This window comes from Haematobia irritans, chromosome 5 (assembly GCF_050003625.1).
Source record: "Haematobia irritans isolate KBUSLIRL chromosome 5, ASM5000362v1, whole genome shotgun sequence".
NCBI lineage: Eukaryota > Metazoa > Arthropoda > Insecta > Diptera > Muscidae > Haematobia > Haematobia irritans.
Window position 1 is genome coordinate 98308349 of NC_134401.1, and position 18292 is coordinate 98326640.

The 18292-nt window shown below is 39.0% G+C and overlaps 2 protein-coding genes across 2 annotated transcripts; one reads left to right on the forward strand and one right to left on the reverse strand.

The window, feature by feature from the left end:
• The first annotated feature begins 419 nt into the window (after positions 1-419).
• On the forward strand, positions 420-5762 carry LOC142239943 (uncharacterized). Its single transcript, XM_075311675.1, has one exon. It carries the CDS (start codon positions 420-422, stop codon positions 5760-5762), a length of 5343 nt encoding a protein of 1780 aa, XP_075167790.1.
• Positions 5763-8553: 2791 nt separating this feature from the next.
• LOC142240937 (uncharacterized) lies at positions 8554-9485 on the reverse strand. Its single transcript, XM_075312682.1, has 2 exons — positions 9195-9485; positions 8554-9107 (listed from the first exon to the last, which is right to left on the reverse strand). Exons 1-2 carry the CDS (start codon positions 9395-9397, stop codon positions 8840-8842), a joined length of 471 nt encoding a protein of 156 aa, XP_075168797.1. The 5' UTR covers positions 9398-9485; the 3' UTR covers positions 8554-8839.
• Positions 9486-18292: the final 8807 nt, after the last annotated feature.

The window sequence follows — 18292 nt, forward strand, 5'->3', positions numbered from 1 at the left end:
ATAGTTCGAAGATTTTAGTAGAATTTTGAGATTTTTAGAATTTGACTTGAATAATTTGCCTATTTTTTGTACAAGGGGAAAATATTTTGTGATTCGGTACACTGAACGAAAATTAATTGTTTCTACACTGAGAGAAAAATAGTCCAATATTTTACAAATTGTTTGAAATTTTTGATTTTAAGTTTTGAAGTGGTTGTTTTACGAACAATTGTTTACACTTCAAGAAATTTTGTGGTAATTTTGGTGCAGTGTGAGAATTTGATACACTGAAAGAAAAATTTTGTAAATTTTTGTTTTTGCATTTTTGGGCATTTTGTGCAAATTTATTGATTTTTCGGCCAGTTTTCGCTGTCGATAAGTGCGTGTTCACATACTTTACGAGTTTTTGTGAATTTTTGTGACGCTAAATTATTTTCAATATGCCAGTTAATACATTCGCGCGATTCATTAGAGCCGCTGATGCGGTTGTGAAGTTTGGGACACGGGTTAGCTCTTTGAAGGAGGAGAATTTAGATGTTTATTCTCTAAGGGCTCAGGTCGAAGAGGCGAAATCACTCTGGGAGAAAGTGAAAGAGAGGTATGAGGAGTGTTTAGACGATCTTCAGGAGGATTCAGATAAGGGAAAGGTAGAATCTGCTGACGGCAAGTATGAGGCAACTTATGATGCCTATATTCGTATTGTTTCCTCTATCGAAAGGAAAATAGACGGTCTAAAAGCCGTTCCTAGGGCGTCAACTCCTATACAGCAGGCCGATGTGGCGGATATTTCTGCTCGTTCTGGTAATGTGGATGTATCGGGAAATTCTCTTTTGTTAGGTGTTGACCATGGTGCGGTCCATAGTTTGGCGTTACCACCATGCGATATTGAGGTTTTCGATGGTGACTTTCAGTCTTGGCCAACATTTAGGGATTTGTTTACTGCTGTTTATGTAAAAAATTCCCGTCTGAGTGATATTGAGCGCTTGTGTCATTTGCTCAAAAAGACTAGTGGCGACGCCCGTGAAGTTGTAAGAAGATTTCCTCTCACTGATAGAAGTTTCGAGTTAGCTTGGAGGACGTTAAAGGAAACTTATGACAACTTGAGAATTTTAGTCAGCAATCAGTTGAAGCTTCTTTTTGACCTTCCGGTCTTAGACACCGAGACAAGTTCTGGGTTGAAGAACTTGCAGCGTGGTATAAATGCATGTATTTCGGCGATGGCTGTGAATAACGTTCCTACGAACGATTGGGATCCGATTTTGATATATTTGTGTGTGCAACGTCTACCGAAGATTAGTGTTACTTTGTGGGAACAGGGTATAAGTGATAAGTCTGCGTTGTCGTCTTGGGTGGACATGGATCGTTTTCTTACGGAAAGGATTCAGACACTCACGTGTCTGCGCGATTTGAAGGGTATCGATGCTTCGAGGAGAACTGATGGCAGGAAACTGCGAACGCATTTTACGAATGCAGCTCCGAAATCTTCGCCATCTAGGTCGCGTAATTCGCAATACACTTCTCATTCTTCTAGAGATTCCGTCGATAAGATGTGTGTTCTTTGTCCACGACAAAGCCATCATCTTCGTGTTTGTCCGAAATTTAGGAATCTTTCTGTGAATGATCGGTTGACTGCTGTGAAACGGTACCGCTGTTGTTTCAATTGTCTATCTCGTAGACATGACGTTAACAACTGTGCTACATCTCGCAGTTGTGAGAAGTGTCAAGGAAGGCATCATACTTTGCTTCATCGCGATTCTTCCCATTCTACGAATGTGGCGACTACGTCTTCGACGGTTTCGGCCGCTCGTCCTACGGATTCTAGCGGTTTGATTGACCCGCAGCCTTCCACTTCGTCTGGAATCGTGTCTGGCACTTCGGCCAGGCAAGTATTTCATGTTTCCCAGAACAGGTCGGTCCTATTAGGGACGGCTATGGTGAACATCGTTCATCAGGGTATGACGTACCCAGCTCGGGCTCTTATTGACCCAGCATCGGAAGCCTCCTTTATTACCGAAAAAATGCAAAAGTTGCTTAGGATTTCGATAACGAGTGCGACGTCTTCGATATCGGGCGTGAATCAATCGGTTTCGATAACTTCTCGAGGTATTTGCCCTCTGAGTATAGGGTCACCCATAGATGGATCGGTCTTGGTAGAGGCGACTGCGTTGGTCCTGCCTAGGATTTCTGGGAATTTACCGTCTTTCCAAGTGAGTCGGAATTATATGTCACGTTTGCCAAATTTGCGTTTAGCTGATCCTAATCTGTTCGATAGTCGTCCGGTTGATCTATTGTTGGGGGCAGACGTGTATCCCAGAATTATATTACAGGGGGTTCAGTCTGGTATTTTAGGTTCGTTGATTGCTCAACAGACAGTCTTCGGCTGGCTCATTACTGGTTCAATTCCCACTTCTAATGTGACGGTTTTTTCAACGACTGTTGAATTTATGGAAGAAGATGGTCTTGACAAGACTCTTCTTCGATTTTGGGAATTAGAGGACTTACCAAGACGGGCAATTTGTTCTCCCGCAGATAAATTTTGTGAAGAAAATTTTAAGAATACCACATATAGGGATTCCGATGGAAGATACGTAGTGACTCTTCCGATAAAACCCGAATTAAAGGGACAAGTCTTGCTTGGACATTCGCGGACAAGTTGTTTGAAGCAGTTTATTCGTGGTGAGGCTTCGCTTTTACGAAAGCCTGAAACAAAATTAATGTATGACGGGGTGATTAAAGAATATTTGGACTTGCAACATATGAGACCAGTGTCGTCGACTTCTCCTGCAGATCAAACTGTGTGTTATTTGCCACACCACCCGGTAATCAATCCGGACAAATTGACGTCCAAACTTCGAGTTGTCTTTAATGCTTCGCATAAGACCTCAAATGGTAAAAGTCTGAACGACATTCTTTATGTGGGACCCACATTACAATTGGAATTGGTTCATTTGATTTTGAGGTGGAGATTTTTCAAATACGTTTTTAATTGCGACATCACACAGATGTACCGCCAAATTAGGGTAAATTCGGCCCATACTTCTCTGCAGCGAATTGTCTTTAGGGACTCCCCACAAAAAGATGTACAAGACTATGAGCTGCAGACCGTGACATTTGGAGTGAATTGTGCTCCCTATTTAGCTATACGGACGTTATTGCAATTGGCCGATGACTCCGAAGATGACTATCCCCACGCGGCACATATTCTACGAAGGTGCATGTACGTGGATGATGTTTTGACAGGATACCATGACGTGGATACTGCTGTTGAATCTAGGGACCAATTGATTAGAGTACTATCATCGGCAAAGTTCGAACTGAGGAAGTGGGCTTCTAATGAGCTAGCCATTTTAGAATCGCTTCCGGCTGACCATTTGGTTGACGCCAAATTACTGGAGTTTGTTGAGGCCAGTAGTTCGAAACCGTTGGGTATTAGGTGGAATGCGCAGTTAGACTTGTTTTATTTTGAGATGAAACCGATTGAGCAAAAATCTCGGTTTACGAAGAGAGAGGTTTTATCGGCTATAGCTAGGCTATTTGACCCTGTTGGCTGGCTGGGGCCAGTTATTATAGTGGCGAAGATAATTATGCAACAGGTTTGGTTGGATAAGATAGGATGGGACGAGTCTCTTCCGTTACAAACAGAGCGACAATGGCGAAAGTTTGTCGAGACCTATCAGGATGTGAATCACGTTCGTATTCCTCGATGGGTCAATTACTCCACAGACTGTGAGGTAGAATTACATGTTTTTTCCGACGCCTCGGAAAAAGCATACGCGGGGGTAGTATATGTTCGTGTGGTTACGCCGCAGGGACAAATCTTCACCCATTTGCTATCTTGTAAGACTAAGGTAGCCCCCATCAAATCTATATCTTTGCCACGTTTGGAGCTTTGTGGGGCAGTTTTGGCCTCAGAACTTTACAAGTCTATAGCCAGGGAGTTAGATATTGAATTTCGACGTGTTTATTGTTGGACGGATTCTACGATCGTCCGCTCTTGGCTTCGAAAGACGCCATCTACGTGGTCTACTTTCGTTGCGAATCGCGTATGTAGGATTCAGGAGAATACTGGGGGACAGAATTGGTACCATGTTCGTTCTGAGGACAATCCGGCCGACTTGGGAAGTCGCGGAGTGTCGCCTGCAGAGTTGGCAGTTTCAACGCTTTGGTGGCATGGACCAGAGTGGCTGTGCTCAGCTAGTTCTCAGTGGGATATTAGTGATTTGACCCCTCTTGAGACTGACGTTGAGGTACTGGCGGTCAAGACTCACGCATCGTTTTTTACGAACTATGAGGACATTTTAGAGGGATTTTCTTCGTTAGATAGGGCTCTACGAGTCATCGCGTATATATTTAGGTTTTATCAAAGGACCCATTATTCACATGCTAGTCGAAATGTGTATCACGACACGACGTTGACGGCAACCGAATTAAAGGCAGTGAGATTACGTCTAGCTGTTCTTTCTCAAAGGGCTCATTATCCAGATGAGTACGGTTGTTTGATGGAAAAGAAACCGTTAGGTTCCAGGAGTTCGTTGTTGTCATTGAATCCATTCCTGGATGAGGAGGGGGTTATGAGGTTGAATGGTCGTTTGAGTAGGTGTCCTACCCTTTCGTATAGTGAGCGACATCCAATTATAGTGCCGTATAATAGTAGATTCGCTAGGTTACTGGTGAAATATGTTCACGACATATCTATTCACGGAGGAAACCAGTTGGTTCTACGTCTTATTCGGATTGAGTATTGGATTCCTCGTTTAACATCTTTGATTAGATCGACTATTAACCGGTGTAAACGGTGTCTGTTGGATAGGAAGAAGTCTTGTACGCAGATCATGGCGGCTCTCCCACCGGAGAGAACTGTACTTACCAGACCGTTTACTACGACTGGCGTTGATTTTGCGGGGCCTTTCGAAATTAAGTCATTTATAGGGCGCGCATGTAAGATAACAAAGGGTTATGTTTGCGTTTTTGTATGCTTTTCGACGAAGGCCATACACTTGGAAGCCACATCAGACTTGTCTACGACAACATTTCTGGCTGCCTTTCACAGATTTATATCTCGGCGTGGTTGTCCCAAGACCATTTTTTCGGATAATGGTACAAATTTTGTAGGCGCTTCACGCGAAATGGAAAAAGAATTGAGAAGTGTTCTTAAGGAGGGACGTGATAAGGTGTGTTCCGCATACCAGTTTCAGCAGCTTTCCTGGCAGTTTATCCCTGCCGGGGCGCCACATATGGGTGGTCTCTGGGAAGCTGCTGTCAAAAGCTTCAAGACGCATTTTAGGAAACATGCATCTGGATTCAAATATACATTTGAAGAGTTTTCGACTGTTCTTTCGAGAATTGAGGCTTGTTTAAATTCTAGGCCGTTGTGCCCGATGAGTGAAAGTTCTCAAGAGTTGGTGGCACTTACGCCCGGCCATTTTTTGGTAGGATCTCCGATCTTGGCGCCTCCTGAACAGTTAGAGGAGGAATCACCACTTCATTTGGTGCATCGATTTAGGAAAATGAAGGCGCTGTCGCAACAGTTCTGCTTACGGTGGAAAGATGAATATTTGAAAGGCTTACAGAAAAGGTATAAATGGAAATTTCCGCAGCGTGATATCGAAGTAGGGGACTTGGTAGTAATTCGTGATGAACAATTGCCTCCTACATCGTGGAAGTTAGGTCGTGTGGATGACGTCCACCCGGGATCTGACGGTCGCGTTAGAGTTGCTGACGTGAGAACGGCAAACGGTGTTGTAAGACGGCCGGTGGTAAAATTGGTCATACTGACCGAATAGTTTTCGATCGTTCATATAGTAAGCGTCATCTTTCTTTTCGCAGTACAATGGAAAATATGAGGGAAATTGTTAAGACTCTCCCTGACTACGAGGATGACGTCCCGATGTCCGATGAGGAAAGAGAGATTTTAGAAAATGATGTTGCACCGGTTCTTCGCGAGCCGTTACCAGCAATCGAGCAGGTCCCTGACGTCGGGATGACCCCAGTCGTCGCCTCTTCACAAGAGGTAGTACCGGCACAAAGAGTTATCCCTCCGTCGGGGGCTGATACGGCTCCAGCTGAAGTATCTGCAACTAAGGCAGCAGAATCTTCGTCTTCCCCTACGGGGACTGCCCAAAGAAATTCGGACTCGAGCCCAAAGCTTCATTTGAACAATTGTGTGTTATGCAGGCGGAAGCATAATCTACGGTCGTGCCGCAGGTTCTTGAAAATGCGGTTGGAGCAAAGGCTGCGCACCGTAGTTCTTCATCGGGTGTGCTCCAACTGTCTGGGCAGGTCACACATGCGGTCGACCTGCAATAGTCGCGAAAGGTGTCGCGAATGCGGAGAGAGCCACCATACGCTTCTGCACTCCTTCGACCAGCAACAACGTCCTTCCGCTCCATCGTCCGATTTGTCTAAGAGAAAGTCAAATTCAAGTCCGTCCGTTAATTCGTCCGCGTACTGCATTACAAATGCTACCCCCATATTTAGTCCGTTGTTAGTTTTGCAACCAACTGTTACGCTTGGTCCCACTATTGTGTTGATACTCGTCTTGTCCGGTCGTCGAATTCCCGTCCGAGCTGTCCTCGACCCATGTGCGGGGTACAGTATGATATGCAGTAGTCTTGCCCAAAGCTTACGGCTTACTTCGGCAATGACAGCGCAGAACGCCTTTTGTCCGCTGATCGTCGTATCCCGGCACAACGCGGAAAATAAATTGATTTTTTCCGCCCGGGTGACAGATTTATCCCGTGTGGTCACCCCATCGGCGTCGGCTCCAGACTCCATACGAGAGCATTTTGAATGTCTCCAGCTGGCCGATCCAGTGTTTTATCGCCCTTCCGGGGTGGGGTTGGTCCTGGGGCCCGACGTATACGCAAGGGTTATTAAGCCTCAAATGTTTTCGAGTCCGGGATTCCCCTTGGCGCAGCTGACGATATTCGGCTGGGTGATTTCAGGGCAATGTCAACCATGAATATGTGTCGTAGGTCATCCTGGCCAATAACCCAGACACTGCAGACCCTCCGGGTCAACGGCTCTACGAGCATTTAGTTAAGAAAGAATGAAGTTTGAAAAAAAATTAAAAGAACTAATAAAAAAAAAAAAAAAAAAAATGCTCAATTTGAAAATGATACTGACAACGCATTTTATATTTATTTTGATATCAATATATTGTACATATGTAATATTCTATGAATTACTGAATTTCAATTACAACATAGCTGGATGTTGCAAGGCGGGCGGAATGTTTAAGTTCAAATTCGTAAGGTCAAAATTTATTCGTTAGATGGGGACTTAAAATCTTGTAAAATAACAATTTCCCCCTCGTTAGGAAATGTACCCTAAGCTCTGGATGCAGCTCTGTGCTTTCAGCACAATTCGTTACATTTTTCTAACGAGTCGCGCCATTACCGTCTTGCGGCGTCTAACTTTTGTTATTATTCGTTTCTGGATTACGTCCGTCCAACGATTGTTTTGTAAAAGGTAAATAATAATCTCCCAAAAATTCAATAAAATTACGTTTTATTGAAACATCATTGAAAAGAAAAACTAAATCCCTTGTGTTTTTATTTATTTTATTTTTCGGTGCTACGCAATCAACAGTGATTAGGTGATCTTTTCGCTATTCGAAGTTCCAGATCATTAGAATATACTCCGCAACGCAATTGTCCATCCAATTTGGGGCGATCAGTGTAGAAATCTATGTATTCTCTATTCGCCGGGGTCTGTGTGCACCACGCCTCACTGTTGGGGATTAGAGTCTCAAATTTTTTGTCGAAAAGTGGACTCGCCAAAGTGTAATCCACTACGTTAGGCACATCTGACATTATTTTGAGTACCGAATTGTGACCTAACTTTTTTCCGACCACAGCGATAGCTCGCGCAACCGCACAGCCGTTGTTGCGGCTGACTGTTTGGCCAAAATGTATAAAGGCAATAGATGCAGCATGACATTAAGGGAATTTGTTCCTGTCTTGCTGAATGCGCCTGAGATACACAAACACGCCATACGCTGAATTTTGTCTAAACTTGTTGGCTGGTGAAGTGCCGGCCACCAGACTACAACACCATATAGCATGATAGGTCTAACCACTGCCGTGTATAGCCAATGCACAATTTTTGGTTTTAGTCCCCACTTTTTTCCTATTGCCTTTTTGCACGAGTACAAAGCTACCGTTGCCTTCCTCGCCCTTTCTTCAATATTAAGCTTAAAGTTCAGCTTCCTGTCCAATATACGGCCAAGGTATTTTGCACACTAACCAAAGGGAATTTCAATACCCCCTAAGGAAATGGACCTAACCGTGGGAGTTTTGCGATCTTTGCAGTACATGACTGGTTCTGTCTTTGCAGGATTTACCCCAAGACCATTGTCTTTCGCCCATTTCTCAGCTTGTCATAGGACGGATGTCCTCCATTTCAATAGACATTGCACTAAATTTGCATCACTTCTCAGGGTGTGATCCAAATTCAGTGTTTTGGATGTAAATTAAAAAATTTTGTGATATTTTGCTAAATAAATAATTTATATATATTTTGTTGTATTTCTTATACATTCTAACGTTTGTATTAAACGTTTCGACTTTAAAAATTCGCAATTTTTCTAGAATGGATATTGCATTTTTTTCGACAAAATTTTAATTATTTACAACACATTATTAATTATTAACCTAGTTGAAACAAAAAAATTACCCATTAAAAATATATAGAAAGGGGATTTATAAAAAATTGAATTAAAAGAACTTCCTCTGTAGTTAAAATAATGAACATCGTTTGGGAGGACATTATCGGAAGTGCTTTAAATGTTGTGCCTTGTAGAAGAACTTCCAAATTTTTTTGCTGGGTATCTATTGCAACTATGAAGTGTTAGCTTTATTTAACCTTCCGTTTTTGTTTCATCTTTTGCTTGTTGCCTTTCCGATCTTTCTTTGGCCATATTGGCTAAAACTCGTTCACGTGACTTTTGAAGATTTTTGGCATAGTTTTTAGGTTCCTTGCGCAATGTCATGGAATCAGCAGCAGCCTTTTTGCGGGCCTGTTTGGATAGACATCTTTCAGCGCAGCCAATGGGAACATAACGGCCAATGTAACAACCACAATTACTACAATAATGGTTAATATCATAACGACCCTCAGATGTCTTACTGGATTATCCATGTACATGGAAATGGAAAAGGTTTTGCGTAATTATTGACTCTATTAGTATTGCACCAAGGGTTCTTTCTACTCACCACATATTAGTGACTTTGAGAAACTTTTGCCAACATGTCACTGACTCGAGGCGTACCACACTCATCGATTCCGTCTGACAAGAGGGACATTCTAAATGTGTTGGAATTTTTTGTAAATATCCAATATTTTTCAAATCAATTGGTTTTAGTATAGGCTCCTCCGGAATTGGTATTTCCAAAAAATTTTCATCGATTGCAACCATGTTTTTTTAGAGGTTTCCAGTACGTACGTTTCGTTTGTTTTTGAATTCCTTGGAAATGTGTCGATTCGAGTAATAGAAAAGAAACTAAATTTGTTTTTTGGAAATGTATGCATGTTACATATGTACCTTAATCATTTAATTCCATTAGCTAAGAGCAAATGTCTGCTGCCTATGTTCAAAGCAAAATTCTCTTTGTTGATGGCAAGTCTCTTAAGTAAACAAAATTAAATTCACATTTCATTGCTAAGCATAGTCCATTTGTTAATACACACCTATAATAATTGTTTAATAGAATGAACAAAAAAAAAAAAAATAAAACGATGTAGAATTTAATATAGTCTTCAGTAATACTGGGATGGGCAACATTAGATACCCAGCCATACCTAGCCCTATAAACACAAGGCTTTTGTTCAAATCCAACATCATTTCTCTTTGAGAGTTAATCCATCCTCAAATATGTTTCAAACGGAGATTAATTGAGTGACAGTATCTCTAAGACTGAACCAGAGAATTAATCCATCCTCAAATATGTTACAAACGGAGTTAAATTGATTGACAGTATCTCTAAAACTGAACCAGAGGATGTGGATTGAGTGTGAATCCTGGAAAAACTGAGCTGGTACTCTCCACTAGAAGAAGAAAGATCGTTGGATACGAAGCTACAGAATTTCAAGAGACGATTTTAAGTCTCTCGAAATCACCAAGATTCTTGGGAGTTCTCTTGGACTCTAAACTGAACTGGATGGAAAATACAAAAGACCGCTTGGCTTGTTACTGTGGTTATAAGACCTGTTGCTACATATGAATGTCATTTTTGGTGGACAATAGCGAAGAAACCAAAATCAGATACTGAAAATTAATAGGATAAATAGTACGGCATTTATTTAGATGGCAAACGCTATGAGGACCACGGCCATTGCCCCTTCAGAGGTACGATGAGAGTCTGCCCAGAACTCTGTTGCATTGGTGCTCATCGCCTTATGTGTCTTCCGTCCTATTCACCCAACTCTGCCCACATAGCCTCTATTTGCTTTGCGTTCTCTCTAGTTCAAGCCCCTATGTGCCCCAGCTCTTATCGCCTTCTCCCCATCTTTATTTTATTTTTTTTTTATTGTGTAGTTTAATAACCTGCACAACAAGAATTAATTCTTATAATTACAGTACAGGCATTTAGTGTCCAACAATAACATCCTTAAATAAAATAATTTGAAGATAAACAAGTAAGGAAAGTCTAGAGTCGGGCGGGGCCGACTATATTATACCCTGCACCACTTTGTAGATCTACATTTTCGATACCATATCACATACGTCAAATGTGTTGGGTGCTATATATAAAGGTTTGTCCCAAATACATACATTTAAATATCACTCGATTTGTACAGAATTTGATAGACTTTTACAAAATCTATAGACTCAAAATTTAAGTTGGCTAATGCGCTAGGATGGAACACAATTTTAGTAAAAAACAAGTAAGGAAAGTCTAAAGTCGGGCGGGGCCGACTATATTATACCCTTCAACACTTTGTAAGTCCACATTTTCGATACCATATCAAATCCGTCCAATGTGTTGAATGCTATATGAATCCATACACATATTTTGTATATCTGAGCAGATCTGTACAGAGTTCTGCAATACTTATAGATTTTACATTTAAGTCGGCTAATGCGCACAATGTTAGTAAAAAATATAGGAAACATTTAAATATGAACCAATTTTGAGGCAACTTTGCAAAAGTGTATTTATGATTTATCGGTCGATAGATGTGTAATAGAGTAATAGGAAAATTTGAGTCATTTTGATAAGTTTTCGACTTGGCAGTGGCGATTTGATAATGAAAATGTAGGTATTTCGGCCAGTTTTGCCTAAATAGGAAAAACATATATATGTAATCTACACACTCAAAAAAAAAAATCGCTTCTGTAACATATACTCCCAAACATATTTTGCTTCAAGCATATAAATTTTTGGGTATTGCCCAAACATTTATATGTTTGATTTCTTCCAATATATAATATGTTTGAAAGCACATTGGTCTAAACAATATAATATGTTTGGGTAGTCTAAGTTCCAAACATTTTGTATTTTTCCATCCAAATTCAATAATGTTGTCTTCCAAAAAGCTATATGTTCTTATGTGAACATATAATATGTTTGGAAACATTTTGAACCCAAAAATATTATATGCTTAGAAGAATTTTCTCCCAAAGAAGATTGTGCTCAATTTTTTTTTCTGCCTAATTGTATATTCCCTCACATTTTTCTCACTTCCACGAGTTTTTAGCACCTTTTTCTGTAATACAAACATTTTAGAAGAAATTATTATATTTTATATTTTTTTTTTAATTTTACCTTTTGCCGGACGGGGATTCGAACAGCGGACCACACAGTTTGTAAGTCAGCAAACTAACCACTGGTCTACGTAGCTGTTATGGTCATCAAGAGATAATTATCGTTATAAGTTATATTTATATAGCATAGCTTGCGGCGCCCACGAGCCGATGCAAACATAACATTGTTTAACAACATAACATTGTTAAACATACATTTGTTGGCAGCGTGGAGCAGTGGTTGGTCGTCCGCCTTGCGTGACAGGGGACCTGGGTTCGATCCCTGCTTCGACTAACACCATTTTTTTATTTATTTATTTTTTAAATATATTTTTAACATATATTCCAGATACGTTCGGAAGTTCCCGAAAAGGTGTTCAGCATTACATACTATTATATTAAATTTTTACTACGAAATTGTAAAGTGTGTTTTATAAAAGACTTAAAGTCAGAAAAGAAAAGTGCTTGATATAAACGAAATGGACTGAGTCCAAATCAAATATTATTTTTTTATTGCAACAATAAAAATTGTGTAACAAATAAAGGTTTTTGTATACAAGTTTAAAATTTTCGAAGAAATTCAAAAACTCTTACAAAAGAAGAACGTGAAGTCGAGTATATATAAATATTTTTCCATCGAATCCTAAGGTTAACGATAACCATTCAAAAGCACATTACATTTAAATTCTAAACAGCAATTTTAAGACAGCACATAAATTTATTTTGGTGTGAACAATTGTTTGCTAGCATGTAACACCATTAATTTAGAAATACAAATAAATATGAATTTTGTACTTAATTTAATTCTTACGGCCGGTATAAATCGGCATTATCACGTTAAAATGGCCATGTTTACCCTTTTACTTTTCTTTAATAATTTCTTTACTTGAAACATAGCATAATTTCTACTGGAAGTCTTGTTTTTAACGGACATTTTATAGCATATGAAAAAAAGCTGAAAAAGCGAAAAATTGAAATGTGCTTCGTAGAATCAAGTACACAAAACCCCATGGCTGAATAAGGAGGTTGAATCACGATAACAAAAACAACAAATTTCAATATGTTGTTTACAATTTTAAGAAGTCAAAATCAGCTGATAAAAGAATCGTATGGCATTGGTAAAAGTGGCAATTATTTATTCTTTCAATTGTCCTGCAAAAATAATTAAAATCCAGAGAAAAATAAAGGTTCAAATTTAATTGTGTCACCTATGAGTGATTGTGAAGTGGATAATTCATCCGAGGAACGCCGATATGAGACAAATAAGACTATAATACCCACCAAAGTTAAGAATGGAAGTCAGTCAAATGGATCTGCGCCATCTATTAACAAAAACAGTTTATGATGCAGTTTAAAAACTGATGTGCGTGGTATTTTGGGTCTGGAATATGTTATCAAGATACTCAAGTCATCTTTGAACAATTCTCCAGCTATGAATGCGCGAGTTTGTTTGAGATGCATTTGCTATGCAGTGTCATTTGAAGAGCTGCAATCACCATAAACATATGATTTTGACATCTTAAAATTTTGTCGAAATAAAAAAATTGTAATCATATGGGCCCATGATTTAGCCTTCTTGTTCAGCCATGCAAACCCCCATTTAAAAGAGAATTGTGTCTTAAAAGCATCCTTACTTGTATTATCCGCTTCTTTGGTTCGGAATCAATATCAAAATTGTTAAAGTGGAGACACAATCTTTGGAACCGAACATGCTTTTTGTTCAGTGTATAGTGCCCTTTCGTTAGTTTTTATGAAGATCCCTTTAATTACCTTTGTTTGAATATTTTGACTTACTCGTCCTACATTCCGATTTGTTTTGACGAAATAAAAAAATTGTGCCCAACCAAAATAAACACGCATATGCAGAACCTTAATTCTACTGCCTGTGCAAAGTTTCAAGTTCAACTCTACTCCCTCTGCAAAATTTCACGTATATCAGAGTAGCACTTTTGCCTCTGTGAGCATATTAGTCCAAATCGGGCAAATGATACATGTGAGCTATATCTAAATCTGAACCGACTTCAACTAAATTTTGCACAATTAACGATACTATAAAACGTACTCCTTGTGCAAAATTTGAAGCAACTCAGGGCAAAACTCTTGCTTTTGGCGCCATATAAGTCCAAATCGGTCGAAAGATATATATGGGAGCTATATCTAATTCTGAACCGATTTCAACTTAATTTGGCACAATTAACGATACTATTAAACGTACTCGTTGTGCAAAATTTGAAGCAAATCAGGGCAAAACTCTCGCTTATGGGGCAATATAAGTCCACATCGGACGAAAGATATATATGGGAGCTATATATAAATCTGAACCGATTTCAACTAAATGTGGCACAATTAACGATACTATTAAACGTACTCGTTGTGCAAAATTTGAAGCAAATCAGGGCAAAACTCTCGCTTATGGGGCCATATAAGTCCACATCGGACGAAAGATATATATGGGAGCTATATATAAATCTGAACCGATTTAGCTGATATTTGGCAGCTTTTACGGGACTGACAAGACATTCAGATGTACAAAATTTGAAGAACGTCGGTTCATAAATACGTGAATTATGATCAAATCGGTGATAACTATATATGGCAGCTATATCTAAATCTGAACCAAAATAGCGATTGTCTTCTACCCGAAGAAAGACGTTATGTCAAATTTGAAGACGATCGGACTTAAACTGCGACCTGTACTTTGTGCACAAAATTACATATACAGACGGACGGACAGACTGACAGACAGACAGACGGACATCGCTAAATCGACTCAGAATTGAATTCTAAGCCGATCGGTATACTAAAAGATGGGTCTATGACAATTATTTCTTGGCGTTACATACAAATGCACAAACTTATTATACCCTGTACCACAGTAGTGGTGAAGGGTATAAATATGGGAAATCAACTAAATCGGAGCAAAAACTTGGCCTCTGTGGGCAAATGAGTGTAAATCGGGCGAAAGCTACATATGGGAGCTATATCTAAATCTGAACCGATTTGGCTGATAATTTGCAAGTTTTTCGAGACATAAAATATTCGGATGTACGGAATTTGAGGAAGATCGGTTGATATACACGCCAATCGGTGAAAAATATATATGACAGCTATATCTAAATCTGAACCAAAATCAATAGGGATCGTCTTTGAGTCGAAACAGGACCCTATACCAAATTTTAGGACAATCGGACTAAAACTGCTAGCTGTACTTTGCACACAAAAATACATCAACAGACAGACAGACGGGCATCGCTAAATCGACTCAGAATTTAATTCTAAGCCGATCCGTATACTAAAAGGTTGGTCTATGATTACTCCTTCTTGGCGTTACATACAAATGCACAAACTTATTATACCCTGTACCACAGTAGTGGTGAATGGTATAAAAATACCAGGAGGATGCCTGTCAAAATCAAACTGGAACCATTTTCAAATGAAATTGTGATAAATTAATTTCTTCACATTTTTGAATTCTTTTGGATTTTGATCACATTGCCCATCCCCGAAACATTTCAAGCATCTGTTTACAATAATTGCATGGGGCCAACGTCAATATGTAGTATGATTTGTCTCTGGTCAGTTTATTTTTAATTGTGTTTTTAAAAATTACGACCTCTCTGTGCGTAAATTAGCTCATTAATGACCTCACCCCCAATTTGTTAATGAAATTTTTATTTTATAGAGTTCACACCACTTCATTTCATCCAACTAACTAAGCAATTGAAACTATTATGAGTAAGAATATGGACTGAACAGTGGCATGTTATCATAGCCACGTAGTCAAACTGTATCAATTTTTTAAGGAATGTGGACTCACGATGGGATCAAATAGAATATAAGAAACATGGAAACTATTTTCTTAATACTGATAGCTGGTGATAGTTATTGTTTGGTCAATATGTCAAAAAGCAATAGATGCAATATGACGCTTGAGATACACAAACACGCCATTCGCTGAACTTAATCTACATTTGTGCTGAAATACTAGCCACTGGACCACAACTCAATATTGCATTATGATATAGGTCTAATCACTGCCGTGTATAAACAATTTTCGGTTTTTGTCCCCACTTTTTTCTATTGCCTCTTTTTCACGAGTACAAAGCTACCCCGTGACTTTTATCGCCCCTTCTTCAATATTAAGTTCAAAATTCAGCTCTCTGTCCAAAACAACCCCAAGGCATTTTGTACACTCACCAAAGGGAATTTCAATACCCCCTAAGGAGATGGGCTTAATAGTGGGAATTTTGGGTTATTTGCAGTACTTGACTAGTTCAGTTTTTGCAGACTAAACTATTCTCTTTCGCCCGTTTCCCTGTCATCCGGAGGGCAACACTGGCTGTATTTGATATTGCACCTACGGAGTTAGTATGCCACTAATATTAAGCCCATTATTAAACAAGTAAGGAAAGTCTAAAGTCGGGCGGGGCCGACTATATTATACCCTGCACCACTTTGTAGATCTAAATTTTCGATACCATTTCACATCCGTCAAATGTGTTGGGGGCTATATATAATGGTTTGTCCCAAATATATACATTTAAATATCACTCGAACTGGATAGAATTTGATAGACTTCTACAAAATCTATAGACTCAAAATTTAAGTTGGCTAATGCACTAGGGTGGAACCAGGGATCCGGAGCGGTCCATTTTTTTCGCTCCGCTCCGCTCCCGCTCCGGAGAAAAGAAAATCGCTCCGCTCCACGCTCCGCTCCGAGAAAAAAAAAATCGCTCCGCTCCGCTCCACGCTCCGCTCCGCTCCTCTTCGAGAAAATTATAGTACAAACATTGTATTATTTGTTCAATTGAGTTTTATTTTACGAAAAAAAAAAAATTACTTCAATAGTTGTATTATAAAAGAAAAACAAAAAAAAGCAAAAAGTATTTCTTGCTATACATAACAAATAGTAGTAAAAATTAATTATTTAGATTTTGTGTTTAGATTAATTAAATGTATGTTTCCGTTAGGCGGCAGCGTAAGTGATTATATATATGTTTAAGAGCAGAAAAATTCCGCTCTACACTCACTTGTGTAGCTGGAACACCTAGAACTACACATGCCAGCTCATACAGAGGGTGTGCTCGACGTTCATCCCAAAATTGCAGAACACTGCTCTGTGCCGAAATGCGAGCTTGATAAAAGAAGTAATTTATTTTATTTATCTTTTATGTATCTTTAATGTCATCATCATCTAAATTTGATCCGATTTCTTCCAAATTCAATAGCGTTCGTCCTTGTGCCCAAAAACCTCCCTGTACCAAATTTCATCAAAATCGGTTAATAATTGCGACCGGAATCCTGTGAACAACAAATACATGGACAGACGGACGGACGGACACCAAGCGCTAGATCGACTCAGGAGGTGATTCTGAGTCGATCGGTATATATTTTATGGGGTCTAAAATCAATATTTCTGGTAGGCACATTTTTTGGCAGATCAAACTTATTATACCCTAACCACTATGTGGTTTATGGTATAATGACTTTAAAACAATGTGTTGAAACATTTTATTAATTCTGAAGATTTTTTCAGAAATATTAAATCCATTTTGACTTCATTAAAACGAAATTTTCATTCATGTTAGGATACACATTTTTATGTCGAATCACTTAGCTATAAGGACAAACAGACTTCATTGAAAAGTTCAGAGACTTTTAGACAAGGAAAAAACTTTATTTCAGAGAAATACGTCTTCTATTCTAAGCAAAATTCGTATTCGTATTTTAAGCATGTGAAATATTTGGCCTCCCGACAATATTCTTTGCGGTGCACCATCTACTATTTAATATGTGATAGAAACCAAATTTATGAAAATGGACCAAAATGGACCAAATTCTGTTTGGTCTGACCATCGGACCAAATTTAAAAATTAGAAATCTTTTGGACCAATTTTGGTCCGATCGGACCAAAACGGCAGCGCTGATTGGAATTGAAAGTCTATACACAGAGTAGAAGTAACTACTCTCCGAAGTTAGGTTAGGTTAGGTGGTAGCCCGATATTTCAGGCTCACTTAGACTATTCAGTCCATTGTGATACCACATCGGTGAACTTCTCTCTTATCACTGAGTGCTGCCCGATTCCATGTTAAGCTCAATGACAAGGGACCTCCTTTTTATAGCCGAGTCCGAACGGCGTTCCACATTGCAGTGAAACCACTTAGAGAAGCTTTGAAACCCTCAGAAATGTCACCAGCATTACTGAGGTGGGAAAGTTTTTTTTTTGTTTTGCAACAGACGTAGAGAAGAGGTTTTGTTATATTTGTAATGTGTGTGTGTATGTTTATGTTTGCAACAACCTCCATCGAAATCAGTCCGTGGTATACCTACGAATATTCTTACTCAGATCTACTGTTTTTCGCTTTTTTCTCCTTTATTGTAAAAATACATTTTCGAACAGCGTTTTTAAGAAATGTTCGTTCTCAAAAAAAGTAGATAACATGCAATAATACAAATCAAGTCATTAGTTTTCAATGTGAGAAAAAATTAAAATAAATGTATATGCTCACATTTTTCAACCAAAATTTAAACTATCCATAATTTTAATTAAATTTTCGAGAACTAAT